The sequence below is a fragment of the Lineus longissimus genome, chromosome 12, assembly GCF_910592395.1.
Source record: "Lineus longissimus chromosome 12, tnLinLong1.2, whole genome shotgun sequence".
NCBI classification, from domain to species: Eukaryota; Metazoa; Nemertea; class Pilidiophora; order Heteronemertea; family Lineidae; genus Lineus; species Lineus longissimus.
This window is the reverse complement of record NC_088319.1, coordinates 6,317,912-6,335,688: the sequence shown is the minus strand read 5'-3', so window position 1 is coordinate 6,335,688 and position 17,777 is coordinate 6,317,912. Positions and strand designations below refer to the sequence as shown.

General features: G+C 40.6%; 1 protein-coding gene across 2 annotated transcripts; it reads right to left on the bottom strand.

Moving 5' to 3' along the window:
* Positions 1-8,554: 8,554 nt before the first annotated feature.
* LOC135497156 (probable G-protein coupled receptor B0563.6) lies at positions 8,555-12,144 on the bottom strand. Of its 2 annotated transcripts, XM_064786901.1 has the most exons (3): positions 12,028-12,144; positions 10,876-11,617; positions 8,555-9,618 (listed from the first exon to the last, which is right to left on the bottom strand). In XM_064786901.1, exons 2-3 carry the CDS (start codon positions 11,220-11,222, stop codon positions 8,904-8,906), a joined length of 1,062 nt encoding a protein of 353 aa, XP_064642971.1. In that variant the 5' UTR covers positions 11,223-11,617; positions 12,028-12,144; the 3' UTR covers positions 8,555-8,903. The 2 variants fall into 2 exon arrangements, with proteins under 2 accessions (XP_064642971.1, XP_064642970.1); XM_064786900.1 differs by lacking the exon at positions 12,028-12,144 and having other exon boundaries at positions 10,876-11,669.
* Between the last annotated feature and the right edge of the window lie 5,633 nt (positions 12,145-17,777).

Genomic DNA, 17,777 nt, shown 5'->3' with positions numbered 1-17,777 from the left:
GCAATTGATTCACTCAGATCTGGGAAAAAACGGGTTCAATTGCATAGAAAACTTGGTTTGGCAGTGCAAGAATGACAAACACGACACTGACAACATACAACATGAATGTTATCCCTGTAAGATATTTTTGGGCTTGGGTATTCTGCATCTTCATTCTCCGTCTCATGTTTTTTAGCAGCTTAAACATTATGAAGCCATTACAGATTGTTATGACAATGAAAGGTATAGCTGCATACATGATGACACGTATAATGCCCCATGCTGTGAAATAAAATGTAAAAAAGGCGCATCAACTCTGCCTGCATCTTGAAAATATGTACAGTAGTAATAGTGACGATTTTTTTCATGGTTTGTATGTCATCACATATTACCCATGTTTTATTTTCATACCCAACACGTTCAGTAGGTATGTTGGTTTCTCTTTTTCGCTCACCACAATACCGCAGTGTCCATTGTTCGTCGTTCTCCGTCGTCGTCGTCGTCTGTATCCTGTTTCGAAAACCGAGGCACGTTTCTTAACCGCTAAAGCTATATGAACATGAAACTTTGTACACAGGGTTCCCCAGGTCTGGTGACCTCTGACACTTAATTTCGATCTGATCCAATTTTGAACTTGACGACCAGGGGGCCAACAGTGGAAACCTAAAAAGTTTGATATCTCTCTTATAAATGACTCGTTTTCGATAACATTTTTATGGTTTGTTCTCCTAGCAAGGATTCATCACATATTAGACGGGCGTTTTATTCAATTTAATTTTCAAGGTCACAGAGGTCAAATGGCGTAAATTGGCCACTTGGGTGTAACGTTGGCACTCTTTCGAACCCACTAAAGCTATTAACTTGAAATTTAGTACACAAAACTCCCTATGACACATAATCTCTGACACAGAATTTCGGTCCGATCTGAGACTTGACTTGGCCACCAGAGGGTTAAAACTAAATGAAATGGCCAGGGCCATTGTGCTCACCTCATGTGGAGGAAAGATGGACAAAGAGCATGGTCTTGTGTCATGTAGTGTTAGGTTTGATGTAGGTCCAAGCAATTACAATTTCCCCAAAATGGCCAATTTACAGTACATTCGACCTCTGTGACCTTGAAAAGTAGGTCAAATCAAAGAAGACCCGGGTGACACATTGAATGGTTGTTAGAATTAGATGTACCTATGATATAAAATTGGTGCCAATCGGGCAAGTCATTACTAGGAATAATGGCATTTTGAAGAATTTAGGATTTAGCCCCTCCCTGGAGGCCAAACGGCAAATCAGATCGCACCAAACTTCGGTACCTGAGATCACCTGACCAAGGGGTACATGTGTACTTAATTTGTGATCAATAGTCATTGCAGTTAAGAAACGTGCCATAGTTACGGCCTGACGGCGAATTTACGCCATTTGACCTCTGTGACCTTGACAAGAAGGTCAAATTAAAAACCTGTGTGACATATACTGTATGGTGGTTAGATGTACCCATGATATCAAATTGGTGGCAATCGGGCAAGAAGTTAAGGAATAATCACATTTTTAAGGTTTTTGGATTTTGCCCCCTGGTGGTCAAGTGGTGAATCATATTGGACCAAACTTTGGTCCCTGAGATCACCTGACTAAGGGGTAAATGTGTACCAAATTTTGTATCAATAGTCATTGCAGTTTAGAAACGTGCCATCGTTACATCCTAACGGCTAATTTACACCATTTGACCTCTGTGACCTTGAAAAGGAGGTCAAATCAAAAACCCAGAGGATATATGATGCACCTTTGCTAGAAGTACCTACCATATTTTTTTCAAAATTTCCCGACTACTATTAAGGGAGATATTGCATATTTTCACTTTTAACGTTTGTCCCCCTGGTGGCCAAACCATGAAACGAATCGGACCGAAACTTGGTCTCCCAGGTGTCATTACATAAGGGTACATGTGTACCAAGTTTCAACTCAATAGCTCTAACAGTTACGAAACGTGCCCTGCTAACGGACGACGGACGACGACGACGACGACGACGACGACGACGACGACGACGACGGACGACGGACGCCACGGTATGGGATAAGCTCACCTCTGCTAAGAGGTGAGCTAAAAAAAGGTAAAACGTTTAATATCTCGCTTATCAGTGAATTGTTTTCAATGCTATTTTTATGGTAGGTACTCCAAGCAAAGATACATCACATGACCTACGAGTTTTCGATTTAACCTACTTTTCAAGGTCACAGAGGTCAAATGGCGTAAATAGGCCATTTGAGTGTAACTATGGCACGTTTCTTAACCGCTAAAGCTATGGAGTTGAAATTTGGTATACATGACTCCTTAACTGCGGGCATCAATACATTCAGTGATTGCTTGCTGATTGTGATTACCTTCATGAGACTTTTAAACACAAAATTAATCATTTTTGACGTTACGTAATGCATTAGCTATAACATAGCTTTAAGCAATGGAGACGATGTGACATCAAGAGCAATATGCAACATCATCAGAAACGGTGTATTAACACATACAATTTCATCAACATCATCATCATCATCATCATCATCATCATCATCATCATCATCATCATCATCATCATCATCATGAATCAGAATTGATTTCAACTCTCGCAAGTCTTCATTTTATGAATAAATAAACTGTTGACATGTATGTGAGTAGTGTATGGATGTGCAGAATGATAATAGTAAACAACTTGTGCTGCTGAAATTAACTAAATGATGATAAGGTTCCACGTCCATGATAGTTTATAACTTATACATGTATGTTGAAGTAAATGTATTTGTTATGACAATGAAAGGTATAGCTGCATACATGATGATACGTATGATACTCCATGCTGTGTAATAAAATATAAAATAAGGCGCATCAGCTCTTCCTGCATCACACCAGACTCCTTCACCAGGGTAGATGCCAACTTTCATGAAGATGAGACAGTGACTGTTCAGAGCAAAGAGTGAAATAAACAGCCCAGCCAGGACAAAGTATGTGCGCTTCTTTGAACATATGTACTGTGCCTTAAATTATGCAAAGTAGAAGGCCAATTCATCGCGCCCATTTTTACCTGAAAAACTGTGATTAGTTTCTCCAGCTTTCTCCTTTTCTCCTGTTTTAAGAGACGGATACGAATATGCGATACTAAAGTCATCACCATTCACTTATTTCTTTATGGATTTGTATGGGGTTTGTTTTATTGGATTCTGCAGTAGATTCTGCATAATACCAGATAAGATAATAATCAGATATGAAATATGATAGGAATAACATATTTTAACGCTTTGATAACCACGCATGAATAGAGGAATTTTCATATAGAATTAGAGGTTTGTGATAGGCGTCCAAAGGCAAAGAGAGCAAGATGCACTTTCTTCAGCTCAGCTGACGAAAGTCAGCACAGCTGGTAAAATAACTATTCAGAATGTCGTCTGTCTCTCCATCCGTCAACATGGGGCACGTTTTGTAACCGTAAGACCTAGGCACTTCAAATTTGACCATGAGGAAGAACAGCCAAGGAAATACCCCCGACTGAAAATTTAGCACGGTTCGACTTAAATTCCTCTCACCTGGGGGCTAAAGGCGTAAGTTACAAAGAAATTTTTGTCGCTTTATTTCAATAGATAGATGCTTGAAATAAGTTGAGAAAGGCTGCATGCGAGTAGGTCTTGATACAAAATTGGAATAGTTTTGATTGATACCACCAGTTGGCGTTACTAAGCATAAATCTGTGTTGACCTAGTTTTAACTTGATTTGAATTTCCCGCTCTTGTACAACTCCGAAGATTGTTGGTTCTATCCTACATCAGCGCAACATTTTATTTTCCTTTTTCACTTGTATGATACATTTTCTATATATTTTTTGGTTATTTTGGCTGGTGGTTGAGGTTGAAGGAGACCTACCAGGTACTTCCATCGTTTGTGCATTGTACACATGTATTTCAGCTGAGCGCCAGGCCCTTGGACCTCTTGTTTAAAGTTGATGCTCTGGATAAAAATATAAGTAACCATGTTTTGGTTTGTTGAATAGTTTTCCTTATCCTGTAATGCAGCACTCTGACCCCTTCCCTTCCTCCTTCACCTTTAGTGATTGAAGCCATTTCCACACCAAAACGGCAGGTCCTGTGGTTTTAAATGATTGTCCTCCGTAGATTTCCTGGTAACCCAGCTGAAAATATGTAAAAAAATTGTTTGATGATTGTCAACTGGGCTAGTCATATAGGTATTTGGGTGGTGTCGGTCGTTCCATCCATCCATCCATCCATCCATTGGGCATTTCGTGACTGTTAGGCCTAGGCATTTCAAATGTGGCCATGAAGCAGAACAGCCCAGTGTAGAATTCTTGGTAAATTCTTACGTGTAATTCAAAATTATTCCCACCCTCCTTTCTATAGTCTCCATCTGCCACTGAAACACCCCTTTGTTTGTCCAGTACAGCAAGTAAGACTGTCATTCCCTTTTCCCCCTTTAAATTTTGCTCCTTGATTACTACCTCCATCACTCGAGCCTTAGTTTGGGTTTGTTGTATGTGAAAATACAGATACTCTAGTTTGAGATAAGAAATAAGCTTTTGAATCCGAGTTGAGTGCCATAAATCATCAAACTGGTCGTTTCTTTACATAACGTAACAGTATTTGTCTCTGTGCGTATCACATTGTGTGGTCCATTGTTATGCTCTGTGTACATTTCGTGTACATTACACCGCTACGGTTTTATACTTATTTACGTTTCAAAACTCCATCTAAAACATATTTTCTTCCTCACCAAATCCTTTATTACGCCCAGATGATGTACTTGCGGTCACTCACCTCATATTCTTGCTATGCAAATCATGATATGATCGAAAGTTTGATGAAGAAATCAGAGATTTGATAGGACACTTTTGACGCGCCGTCGGACTCTTCTCCGCGCGCCTGGATGACAGTTCTTTCGGACAATCCACCGTATATCGATTGAAATAACGTCAAGCCTACGCATACGAACTCTTTCACGTTTTAAGACTTTGTAGTCAGAGATATTGTTGAGACAATGGTGTACGTCTTTTTCGGGTTATGACTCATCTATGATACTATTTTTATCAAGTTTTACCCGGGAGTTTTACGGGTCACGTCTTCTACGGCCTGTGATCCGCGTCAAATCACTTTACGTTGACAACGACGTACACTTTCGGTCTGGATACACGTCCCTCAGTCATTCTTTAATATTTCCTAAACCGTACATCAAAATCTCACTATATCCTGAATACGAATTCTTATCTATGTCAACTACCAGTAGTATGTAACCATTTTAGGGTTATGTGCTTTGAGTTTAAGACATTTAATGACAAAGCTAGATGAAGTGCGATTCCGCCGTCTTATTCTACTGACGTAATACCTTAGACGCTCGAGCTTCCAGTGTCCGACACCTGTTTTAGAAGTTAAAATATGTAAGATTTAGACATATAACCATTATCAAAATTTGTATATATGATCATGAGAATCATTAGAAAGATTTGGATGGGTTCGATTGAAGGTTATATGTTTCGTTATAGAGTTATATATCGAGGCGATCGTATCGGTATAAATTGAGAATGCGGCGTCACGTCCATTTACGTTAAAGGCTTAACCATTACGCACGGAAATTTCCTAGATGCCCTGTGTTTAGTTCAAAAGTGCTCAAAACTCTTCAATTAAAAAGCCATGGAAGTTTTTCCTATCTTTTCTTCTAACAATATGGGATCAATTCCATGTTTCAGTTTTCTGGTTATTAGAACCGCATGCTTGCCGTTTCGAATTATATTCGGCATTCCCTCTCAAAAATTGACTAAATTTCGGGTCACTTGACGTGATTCTAGCCTCGTGATTGGATGTGGCGTGACGTCGTGAAGCTATAAATGACGTAAAAATTTGTTATGTAATGACTCTTGACTTGTGTCTAAAACCGAAAGGTTGGTACTCAGGCTCCCGGCGGGCTCCGCCCCGTCGGGACACCGCTGGTGTAGTTGACAAGGGTCGTGAATATACTAATAATATAGAGTTCAACTTTAAATGGCATCGGGCCACCCATGGCTTATACTAAATATGAAAGCAAATATATGAAACGACAGTTAGGTTATGTTATAGGAATTTATTGCTGAGCAAGGTTATGAGCATGATCGATGTAAAATACCTTATGAGACAGAAAGATGAAAAGAAATCTACGTTTTCGTTAAATTGATGACTTTGTTGGCCATTTATACCTACCCACAGACTTTGTAGCGGCGCCCTTCGGATAACGTACGTTGGGATCATCTATAGAGTACTTGGGTTATCCTATTCATACATTAGACTTGTCAAGACAAGTCTTTAACCAGGTTGTGACAATGATCAAGTGTGACACTCTATGGATGGTGCTATATCTCAGGAGCATCCGGTACGACACCGAGTCAACCAGTAGGAAAATCGCTACACCAGGAAATACCACTAACAGAATATTTGGTGCGTTTGACTCAAATTCTACTCACCAGGGGACTAAAGGCGTAAATTGCAAAGGTATAATTATTCTCTTTATTCCTACAGATTGATGCTTGAAACAATGTTGAAGAGGTCTGCATGGATGAGCGTTTTGACATGAAATAGAATAGTTTTGATTGGAATTACCAGTTGGTGGAACTGAGCGAAAAGCTGTGTTGGGCAAACTTGGTTTCAATATCCCGCTCTTGTATGACTCCCAAGGTTTTGAGTCCAATCCCACTTCTGGTCCTTATGGCAATATGTTTAGAATTTGTTGGTTTTTTTGGGGGTTTTTTTTGGACATTTTATTGATTCGTTGTTTAACTCGGTAGTCCACCAGCCTGGAAATGGTTTTTATGCTATTTTAAAGTCATTGGCCGAAGCTAGAGTTGGTTGGTGTATCTAATAAGTGTCCACTTTGTAGCACCTAGGTTTTTAATTTGACCTACATTCCACGGTCTCGGAGCTCAAACTCTTAGAGTTCACTGATAGCAGCACATATTTTTCATTAATTGTCCAAGAGTATTTAACTTCAGTATGTGTGCATAATCAAATAGGCGTCACAAAGTGTTAACAAAATGGAGGTTGCAAGAGACCTACCAGGTACTTTCCATGTTGTGCGCACTGACCCATGTATCTCAGCGGGAGGAGGATACAGAGTTCATGTTGACTGTTATGGTAAGCCGTGTGTCTAATAATTAAGAAAACCTAGTTTTCAGTAAGAAAACCTGGCTTTCTTCTTTAAAACGTTGTTTCATGGAAGAAAACCACGTTTCATTTAATAAAACTAGTTTTTTTATCGAAGAAGCATAGGCTAAATATAAATACCACGTTTTCTTGATCCAAGACCAAGTTTTTTGGAAGAAAAGTTTTTTTTAAAAATTAAATCTATGCTTCTTAAAGGTAAACCTTGTTTCGTAGAAGAAAACTATGTTTTGAGGAATGAAATGGCCAGGGCCATTGTGCTCACCTCATGTGGAGGAAAGATGGATAAAGAGCATGGTATTGTGTCATGTAGTGTTAGGTTTGATGTAGGTCCAAGCAATTACAATTTCCCCAAAATGGCCAATTTACAGTACATTCGACCTCTGTGACCTTGAAAAGTAGGTCAAATCAAAGAAGACCCGGGTGACACATTGAATGGTTGTTAGAATTAGATGTACCTATGATATAAAATTGGTGCCAATCGGGCAAGTCATTACTAGGAATAATGGCATTTTGAAGAATTTAGGATTTGGCCCCCTCCCTGGAGGCCAAACGGCAAATCAGATTGCACCAAACTTCGGTACCTGAGATCACCTGACCAAGGGGTACATGTGTACTTAATTTGTGATCAATAGTCATTGCAGTTAAGAAACGTGCCATAGTTACGGCCTGACGGCGAATTTACGCCATTTGACCTCTGTGACCTTGACAAGAAGGTCAAAACCTGTGTGACATATACTGTATGTTGGTTAGATGTACCCATGATATCAAATTGGTGGCAATCGGGCAAGAAGTTAAGGAATAATCACATTTTTAAGGTTTTTGGATTTTGCCCCCTGGTGGTCAAGTGGTGAATCATATTGGACCAAACTTCGGTCCCTGAGATCACCTGACTAAGGGGTAAATGTGTACCAAATTTGGTATCAATAGTCATTGCAGTTTAGAAACGTGCCATTGTTACATCCTAACGGCCAATTTACACCATTTGACCTCTGTGACCTTGAAAAGGAGGTCAAATCAAAAACCTGGAGGATATATGATGCACCTTTGCTAGAAGTACCTACCATATTTTTTTCAAAATTTCCCGACTACTATTAAGGGAGATATTGCATATTTTCACTTTTAACGTTTGGCCCCCTGGTGGCCAAACCATGAAACGAATCGGACCGAAACTTGGTCTCCAAGGTGTCATTACATAAGGGTACATGTGTACCAAGTTTCAACTCAATAGCTCTAACAGTTACGAAACGTGCCCTGCTAACGGACGACGGACGACGACGACGACGACGACGACGACGACGACGACGACGACGACGACGACGACGACGGACGACGGACGCCACGGTATGGGATAAGCTCACCTCTGCTAAGAGGTGAGCTAATAAAACCAGGTTATATACATGTCTTCATCAAAACCTAGTTTTTATAAAAAAAAGACAAGGTTATTTCTTTCATAACCTGGTTTTAAATCCATATGCCAGAAAACACATGGTTCGTCTGGGAAGAGGTTGGGTTGGAGACGAGGTAAAAAGACTAGGTTTCAGTAAAATCTGGTTTTCTTCTTTCGAAAACTTAAACTTCGAAACATAGAAGAAAACCACGTTTTCTTCCATGAAACTAAGTTTCGAAAGAAGAAAACCAGGTTAGTTATTGGACGAATGGCTTGCCATAGACGGTTGCATAAGTCCATGAACGAATTCACTGGTAATAGTTCTGCTTGAAACTGATTTGGACATAAGTTGACTTTCGTTCATCTATTTGATGTATTTCGTTGAGCAAGAAAAGAATTTAAAAAAGACTTGCTTAGCATCGTTTCTATACTTTTTACCACCACCAAGAAAATAAAGATAGAAATTCACAGCATAGTTTAAATTCCACAAGTCTGTCACAATCCATAACTCCACGTTGAACAACAATTGCCAATAGGGGTCACTCATATCATATTTCTCAATGACCGCCGGTATAGAAAATGCTATTTCGAATAACCTCATTGGTATCGAGAGGACAATGTAAGCAACAGTTACGAAGATGAGCATTCTTGTCAGATGTCGCCCCTGCGATGTGCCACCCTCTTCTCCAGCAGCCATCTTGTTTCTACTTTTTCCCGCCTTTTGTACACTTGCAATTATGACAATGTTACATGTCATAATAATGATAAAAGGTATGATTGTACCAACGGTGAGCATGTAGGCGCTAACAGCCTGCTCCACCCAGAGCGCCTCTGGGTAATTCAAGTAAGCCGTGTCAAATCCTGTAATATCTTTATCGACTTGATAAGTGAAAAACATGTTCACGTTCAAAATTGCTGGAATGAAGAAAGTCATACTGACTGCCTTTTTGGCTCTTGATGTAGTACAGAATGTCTTAGCCTTCAATGGGAAGGTTACTGCAATTGCTCGATCCAAACTCATGTAAGCGAGATAGAGGCCAGAGGACATTCCTGCTGTGTACGACCAGTACCAGAAGAAACTGAAAGTAAAATCGGCGTTGAATTATCATTGCATGAATAAAAAAGTCGGAAAACTTTGTAGATTGATTATTTTTCTCCATCATTCATGACAAATAATTAATTTACTGCAGAAGCCCTGCTTAAATCAGATTTTTAGTGTGAAAGAAGGACAATAAATTCAGAACGAATATTCATGATCTAAAAAGTAGAAGTACCAACCACTGACAAGGAGCTGCCGTTACTTCATTGCGGGTGGCAGATCATGCTGTCCATGCTGGTATGTCGACTGATGATTTTGCCAATGACCCAAAATTATATGAGGCGATGACAACCAGAGACTTCAAAGTGACTTTCAAGTTTCGAGAAATATATGTCGGGTCTGGGACCTCAACTTCTGATTTTTCATGGAAAGGGAAAGTGGAGTGCTGCAATGAGCAAACGAATGAAGCTACATTTGAACCTCTGTCAGAAAAGGCTTATTATAAACCGCGAGGCGAGAAATCGCGAAATCGCCAGATGAGTAATCACTATTTTCTGCCACAAGATTTTCTACTTCCCTGGACCATGACAATCACCATTTCTAATGCTGCTGTCAACTTCTCCACTCAATGATAGTAGGGCCGAAGACAATACAAAGGTTACATGCAACTGCATGTTCATCTTGACCTCAAAGGTATTTGCAACTTATCAAGATATACTCTTGAGTATAATACCACGACGTTCAGGATGCTGTATGTATCAAGATTTTTTTCACCTTACGCCTGCGGCACAAGTCACCATACACACGATTGACCGATAACACACAGGGCATGCACCTGGTGAACGTCTGGTCATCCCTAAAAAATAGCTCGGGATAGTCTGACCATAGAAACTAGGCTATAAATTAGGTTAAATTCCACACAACGCACAGTGGAGTCTATTTCAATGGGCCAATCAAAACAAGGATAGCTCCTATTAAAGCCTCGGTCTCATGAATGTTCGCCTTTTCAGGTTCCATATTTGCAATACATCCTGTGGCGCATGGTACTCTCACCGAGGTTGGCATCTTGCGATTTCGCATTCCGCATCTCGCGGTTAATAATTAGCTGTCAGAAAGTGGTATTCAGTGTCAGAGGTTCATGCACTTACATCATTTTTGACCAAATTGCCACTTTGTAGACTTCGGTTCTCACCGCGTAATGTGTATGTTTTATACAGTGCAGTTAAAAAAAGAATGAAATTCCCGGGGAGCAAGGGTCCACAGATGTAGAGCACTTCAGTTTGTACTTAATACTAACATGACATCGTTAATTCCATACTGAATGACTGCACTCTGACCAAGTACGAAGATAACGCGGTGGGATGTGACGGATATTAGGATCATTGTGTCCACCACAGATAACGCACTCATATACACACAAGTGCTGAGGTTTTTGTTACTCTTCTTGGTCGTAATCAGGAATGATATCATGTTCCCTACAACGCCCAGTGGGACAAAAACGACATAAGGCCAGTGCATCAAACCAACCAGAACCATCTGCAGGAGAGGGTAATCTTGTGAAGTTGAGATGTCTCTTGTCTTAGTTGTGTTGTCTGTACTGAGAATCTGCTCCATTGTGCGAAGGTTATGAACTGTGTTAGCCATTGTTTGTTGCGTTTGTATGGTCTTCCTCTCAGGTATTCTTTGAGTAAACTGGTGACTTATAGTCTGCTTTAGAAACGCTTTCAATTGCACTGCGGAATGTAGTCACTCAGCTCCTCAAAACAGGTCAGCAGGCCACTAAACTTAAGTTGCAACCGTTGACAGGATGATTGATGACGAACCAGGAATTAGATGTAAAATCTTGATTCAGTCATTCTATATCATGTCTCGAACGTCTAAAAACTTCAGAAAAATGATTTAATGCATGCCCGTTATAAGGATCTTGTTTTGTTATATATCAGATATATTTAAGTTTTTAGAAACCAGATACCAGAAATAACCGACCAGTCTTCTTCGTCCAAATTCTAACTTTGTTGGTGATGTCTATATCTCATTCTCTATATAACAAACAGAAAATGTTGGTCAGTTAGATTCTGAAATGCAAGGTTTCCTGATACCTACTCGTACTGTAGTTAAAACAATTGAAACTAGAGGTGTCCGGAGTCCGCAGGGAAAACACGAAGGCTTCTCCGCAGTATTTTCTTATGCAAATTAGTTACGCAACTAAAAAAATCAAACCCCTCTTTCACAGCTTGTTGGCTGGGGAAGCCTAATGATTTGTGTTGTTCCTCTATTTCTCATTTCTTGCGGTTGAACTTCCATGCCTAACAACAGAAGGTTCTATATGTCCATTATTACTTCGATTATGCTTGCTACAAAAACGAAATACAGTGTGGATCAGAGTGGTGTAAGGTTTTACATCGTAAAAATGATCACGAAAGGCAAATGGAATATAATATAATTTTACCGAATCTATCGAATGTCATCCCTCCAGTATTTCGTTGTTTTGAGCAGTCAATGATATCCGTACCATGTTTCATGGAACACTGAGATGAGGCTTAACGTTTCATTTCCTCTGATGTGAACTTCCAGTTGACAAAGGTGCTCTCTCAAGCCAACTTATGCAGCAACTTTTTCCTTGATACATTCAATAGTAAGGCTATACTGGGATTAGTAATTGATTTTTATCTCGGATACCTGAGCTGAATATATCTCAGTATATTTTTTTTATCTGATTTCATAATACCAATATAGGAGATATAACTACTTCTATTTCTGTTTTCATTGTTATCATTGGAATAAAATCCCAATCGTTTTTCGAATCCACAAAAAAGTCCGTGGTTGAGTATTAAAAGCATATCGAAATAGCGTGCTTTTCTTAGAGCCAGGTTTTTTAATATCCAGGCGGGCAGTGTTACACCATATCATAGGTTTCACTCAAATGTTTTTTCAAATCAAATTTTAGCTCTTAATACTGTGTGGGTACAATTAAAAGTGTTTAAAAGATTCAGGATACAATGTCAATATGTCTGTGCGGTCTGATTAAGTACACTGTCCTAAAGTCACTATCGGAAGTGATCTGGTCCTTTTGGGCTAATGTACAAAAAAATATTTGGCCGATTTCTTTATAGCTTGTAACTATAAAACATCATACTAAATTTCCAGACCCAATAGGATTTCATCATTTCAGCAACCATGGTTACAAGGTGATGCTTTTATGCACTGACGAAAACTGAAGAAAGTTGTTGGCATAATAACTGCATTTCTATTTTCCTGGAACACCAGTCAATATCAAACGGCGTACATATTTAAGAAGACCTGCTTGGTATCGTTTAGACATCCCACCATTTGGTACAAAATATGTGTTGAAGTCTGGTGTTTGTTCATTCTTATATTCATTCATGTTGACTGCTGCATAAGTGCATGAATTAATTTACTGACAACGGTTCTCCTGAAATCAGTGTTAGACTGTTTTAAAAATTAATTGTTATTTATCTATTCTTCGAGCTAAATGTATAAAATATACTTAGGTAAACTTGCTTGGCATCGTTTCTATACTTCTTACCACCACCAAGAAAATAAAGATAGAAATTCACAGCGTAATTAGAATTCCACAAGTCTGTCACAATCCATAACTCCACGTTAAACCATAATTGCCAATATGGGTCATTCATATCATATTGCTCGATAACCTCTGGTATAGAAAATGCCGTGTCAAATAACCTCATTGGTATGGAGAGAAAGACATAGGCAAGTGCGACCAAGATGAGCATTCTGGTCAGATGTCTCCCCTCGGATCTGACACCATCACCGCCACCCGCCATCTTGTTTCTCCCTTTCGCCGCCTTTTGTACATTTGCAATTATGATGATGTTACACGTCATAATGAGGATGAACGGTACGATTGTACCAACGGTGAGCATATAGGCTCCAACAACCTGCTCCACCCAGAGCACCTCTGGATAATTAAGATAAGCTGATTCCAATCCAGTATTGATATCTTTACTGATGCCATATGTGAAAAACATGTTCACGTTTAAGATTGCTTGAATAAAGAACGTTACACTGACTGCCTTCTTGGCTCTTGATGTTGTACAGAATGTCTTAGCCTTCAATGGGAAGGTTACTGCAAATGCTCGATCCAAACTCATGTAAGCGAGATAGAGGCCGGAGGACATTCCTGCTGTGTACGACCAGTACCAGAAGAAACTGAAAGTGAAATCACTGTTTGTGTTAACATATGCAAGAAAAGAATAGGAAAACTTTGGAAATTAAATGTTTTTTTCCATCATTCATTACAACTAGTCGCTTTGCCACAGAAGCCAAGCTAAATACAGACTTGCAGTGTGAAAGATTGAAAAAAATCAAAAGAATTATTCATTGCCTCAAAAGTAGGAGAATAGACCTGTGTCCTGGAACGAACTTTCCTTGTTCCGTAAATCCCTGTGAATTGCCCCATCCTCACTACATGTAATATCAGGTAGGTAAACACCTCTGTCAACTGATGATTTTGCCACTGCAGCAGAAGTCATTAGTTGTGAAAAAGAAGGAAATTCAATTTTCATTAAGAAAGGCCAATACTGACATTGTGATACTTGAATATTATGCCCGTGCATGCTTTTTTCTCGACTGTTTTTTCCCAATTCTCCAGTCTTTCACTGCTTGTGAAATTTGCCTCTGTGACAAGGAATTGCTTTTACAAGTTTCGAGAGCACGGAGATACGGTTCATTGCGGGATCCCGATGCCTCCAGGTAATCGTTTTCTACAGACCACGTCCGTCTCGTAAGAACAAATTGAAGTCATCTACGTTCTTTGACGAGATCGCATCCTTCCTGCACAAACACGTCGCGAAGTCAGGAGATCTCGTCATTCTCGATGACGTTAACTTCCACATGAACGAACCAGAAAAGTCGGACACTGCTCGATTCAATGACATTCTGAACTCAGAGAATCTCACACAGCAAGTGATCTTCCCCAACACACGTTAGTGGCAACACGTTGGATGTCGTCCTAACTCGTAGTGATGAAAACATACTAACCAACATCAAACAAGAAGACCGACTATCTGACCACCATCTTGTCATCTGTCAGGTGCATCATTCCTAAACAAAGCCTCTACGTGTTGAAAAAAAAGAAGGAAACTACGGGATATTGACATTGCCGCATTGAAACAGGACATCGCTACTCTCGATGTACATACATGTACTGATGATATGAATGTTGTCGAGATCTTTGAACATTACAATAGCACCCTCACTGACATTCTTGAGAAGCATGTCCTGTCGAGAAAGTGCACGATTACTGTCCGCCCGACTCACCCTTGGTACTCTGACAATCTAAGAGCTATGAAGTGTCAAAAGCGGAAGACTGAGCGAAAATGGCACCACACCAAACTGACTGTCCACCAGCAGATACACCATGACATGAGAGACCGCTACAACAGTATGCTCACGAAAGCACAAATAAGGTACTATACGGTGAAAATCTAGGTGTCCCACAATAAACCGAAGGATCGTCAGAGGATTTACAACACCATTTTACACCTAACCCACGAGGCAAAGCTCCCAACCTTCTAAAATGGACATGACCTTGCAAACTGACAAGGTTGACAAAATTCGAGCGAACCTTCCAATCGCACCACCGATAACGACTACAATTCAGTCGCTAATAGCGCCCCCTGCTGGTTCTTGATCCGGTCAATGAAGTTTCTCTGAAAAGAATAATTAATCAATCGCCGACAAAGGCATGTGATCTAGACCCACTGCCTACGTCGCTGCTCAAAAGAACAGTAGAAAGCATGCTGCCTCTTTTGGCATCAATCATCAACAGGTTGCTGGCCAGTGGTGTAGTTCCCGGTGTAGTTCCCGACTGGATGAAGTTTACACTTGTGTCACCTATCATAAAAAAACGTCTTTAGATCCAGAATCACTCGCCAACTATCGTCCGTTGAGCAACCTGCCATTTTCGTCAAAGGTACTCGAGCGAGTGGTGGCCGCCAGGGTGAATTCATATATGGACCTACATGATCTCCATGACGTGATACAGGCTGCCTATAAACCCAAGCATAGCACGGAAACTGCATTACTCCGTGTTCAGAACGACATTCGCTGCGTGCTTGACAAAGCTTATGCTGCTAGACCTAAACGCAGCATTTGACACTGTTGACCACGGCATTCTCTTGGACAAGATGAAGTGCATAGGTATTGATGGCTCGGCTCTGGAGTGGTTTAAATCGTATATCTCGATCAGGCAGGATGCAGTACGTGACCATACAAGGAAACCGATCAACACCTCATCCCCTCAAGTGCGGCGTCCCACAAGGTTCTGTTCTGGGACCCCTCTTGTTCCTGATTTACGTGCTTCCTCTCGACCGCTTGATAAAATCACATAACTTGGATAGACACGGGTTTGCTGATTACAATAATTTACAGCACAGCACTTCAGAGAATTCGGGATGCCATCGCATTTAGATCCGAGTGTAATAGGGTGGAGGTCTGTGTTACATCCTTACAGGCCTGGCTGACCAAGAACTTTCTGAAGGGTAATCCAACCAAGACGGAAATCCAACTGTTCTGTACTCCGCAACGCCTGATTGCACTGTGCATTGAATCCCTATCCATTGATGGAGTTGATGTTAAGGTAGCAAATGGCCCAGTGCGGAATCTTGGTGTCAGGTTCGACTCTCCGCTCTCCATGGCATCACAGGAAAACAGCATTGTCAGCTCAGGTCAATTCCTTCTCCGAATCATTGCGCATGCCCGAAACATGCTGACACGTGACGCGGCAAGAACTCTGGTACAAGCCCTTGTCATATCCAGGCTGGATTTTGCAACGGTCTCATGCTGAACATATCAGCTGAACTGGCACCAAAGCGCCAAATGGTGCAAACCAATGCTTCACGCCTGGCTGCCGATGAGACCGTGCATTGAATTCAAGGTTCTCACCATAGTCTTCAAATGCCTACACGACCAGGCCCCAGCATACCCGGTGGAACTCTTAGCGCCATACAACCCGACGCCAAGGTTCCAAAGCTCTAGTTCTGGCGGGAGAGCTTTCATTTCAGCAGCTCCAGTGTTGTGGAATTCCCTCAACCAAAGCCTACGCCAGATGGACACATTTGAGAAATGCAGGAAGAGCCTAAAGACGGAACTATTCAGGAAGCACTTCATGGTGTGAAAAAAAAGTTTACAAGTAGTGGGGGGGGGGGGGGGCTTGTGAACATTTCTAAAGTGGAAATAGCGCCATATAAATGTAACTTTACTTACTTACTAACTTACTAAAACGCAAACTCGACGACCAGTACTAAATATAGAATTGTAGTGTGAAAGATTTTTTTTTAAATTGAAAAAGGTCAGTTCTCCTACATTTGAGGCCATGAATAATTCATTTTTCCAGAAAGGAACTGTCCTTGTTCAGTAGCTCCTGGCAGATTTCACCATCCTGAACCAGGAAACTCTGTCAACTGATGATTTTTGCCATTGCCGCAAAAGTTATAATAGTGCCAGAGAATGAAATTCCATTTTCATTTAGACATTTTTATGAGAATAGAAGCACAAATCTTCACACTAAAGCAGCTGTCGTTGTCTCGCTAATTTTGCATTCCAAAGCTCCAAAGCAATGATGATATGACTATAGGTAGCTTATGTCCAGACAGGAATAACACAGAGGGAGATTACCTCAGTCTGTAATATACTTACATGACACTATTTATTCGATCCTGAATGGCTTCACCCAAATCGAATACAAACAAAATGCGGTAGGAAATGACGGATAAAAGCACATTGGTGTCCACCACAGCTAACGCACTCATATACACACAAGTGCTGATGTTTCTGTTACTTTTCTTTGTTGTAATCAGGAGCGATGTTATGTTCCCTACAACACCCAAGGGGACAATAACAAGCGGCGGCCAGCGCATCAAACCAACCAGAACCATCTGAAGGATATGATAATCTTGAGATGCTGAGGAGTCTGTTGTATTGGTTGTGTTGCATTTTCTATGGAGCAGCTCCAAGTTGCAGTTATCCTCGACTTTCACCATTGCATCCATTGTATCGATTGTATATCGTATTGGTGTGGTCTACCTGCAGGATTTATGGAGTAAATTGGCAACTTAGACTATTCCAGAAATGATTTAACTGCACTGTTTCGTGACTCGAGTGAAACAGTTAGCCATCCTGCACCTCAAACCAGGTCTGCCTATTGATACCACGGAG